Below are 1,234 nucleotides of genomic sequence, written 5' to 3'. Positions count from 1 at the left end.
GTACATATGTATATTGTGATGCTGTCCTAGATCAGCCTCTGCCGCAATGAAGTCCGGCAGAGGCCGGGTTGCAACACGAGCCCCTCGCTGGCCCACCTCCTTACGCTGAGTTGCAGGAATAGCCTGTAACACATCACTCGCCCCTGCTAGGCCCGACAGGTGCTGCGATTGCAGTCCTGTCCCACTTTGCTCCCCACGCTTCTCCGCCTGTTTCGCTGCCTCCAACTTCTTAACCGCCCTTGCTGCCCGCCTGGCTTCCTTCTTCTTCTCTGCCGCTGTCTTCGGCCCACGCTTCTTAGGTGCGCTAGCCTCAACCTTGTCTCACTGATCGCCCTTGCCATTGCCCCACGAAGCTCGTCAGACGGACTGGGTGGTTCTGGGACATCAAGGTCCAAAACCGGCGCCCCTGCCTGGTAAGCCGCCAAGCGCTTTTGCATGGCAGCCAGGTAGTCCGCCGCTGATGCCCCGGGTACGGAAGGGTTTTCCTCCTGGTCGCCCACCACGTCGATCAACACCTTCAACAGCGAACGCCCGCACATGAACACGATTAGTCCCTGGAGCACCTCATACATCCTGTCCGTATCCTGGCGCAGCGGCCTCGCGAAAGTTGCCACGGCCGACGCCTTCTCTTCCTAACTAAACTTGGGCCATACACCAGCATAAAGCCTGGTGTATGACACAAGCCAATCCGGGTCCGCTCGCATAGCTGGGAGCATTCGACCCTGGAGCGACATAAAAAAATCCTGCGTGATTGCCTGCTTGAGGATTGGCACTTTTTCGGTCGCCTGGCCCTCACCCAGGCCCGTGTAGGCTACTTTCGTGCGTACCAAATCGATGTACTAAGACCACGGCCACAAGTTATCCGAATCGCCACCCGTCAACACGACTGCCGTTTGCTTCACCATGGTTGCCTGCAAAATCTCCTCAAATTCACCAAAATCTGATGCTCAATCACCGAAATCTCAAATTTCAAAGAAAAAATAGAATATAGACTACTGCCTATTAACTAAGTGTGATGCTGTCCCAAGCTACTTTAAACTAAAACACAAAGGTCGGTGCTAGAGACAAACTTTCTTTAATTAGTTAATATTATGACAGTGGTCTACTGACACCGGCCTCAAAATGTTCACAGTGTTTTACCTTGTGACATTTTGTATGTTCTCAAAATTTGAGACCACACGGCCGGGCCCAAAACCCTAAACCCTAGACTCAGTTCGGCGATAGGCCCCATGAG

At 53.2% G+C, this 1,234-nt stretch overlaps 1 protein-coding gene across 1 annotated transcript; it reads right to left on the bottom strand.

The window, feature by feature from the left end:
- Positions 1–146: 146 nt before the first annotated feature.
- SARC_13271 (hypothetical protein) lies at positions 147–572 on the bottom strand (the record flags this gene model as incomplete). The annotated part of the gene is made up of 1 exon (XM_014292601.1): positions 147–572. One exon carries the CDS (start codon positions 570–572, stop codon positions 147–149), a length of 426 nt encoding a protein of 141 aa, XP_014148076.1.
- Positions 573–1,234: the final 662 nt, after the last annotated feature.

This window comes from Sphaeroforma arctica (assembly GCF_001186125.1).
Source record: "Sphaeroforma arctica JP610 unplaced genomic scaffold supercont1.3087, whole genome shotgun sequence".
NCBI classification, from domain to species: domain Eukaryota; class Ichthyosporea; order Ichthyophonida; genus Sphaeroforma; species Sphaeroforma arctica.
Note: the sequence above shows the minus strand (reverse complement) of the source record. Positions and strands in the feature narration are given on the sequence as shown.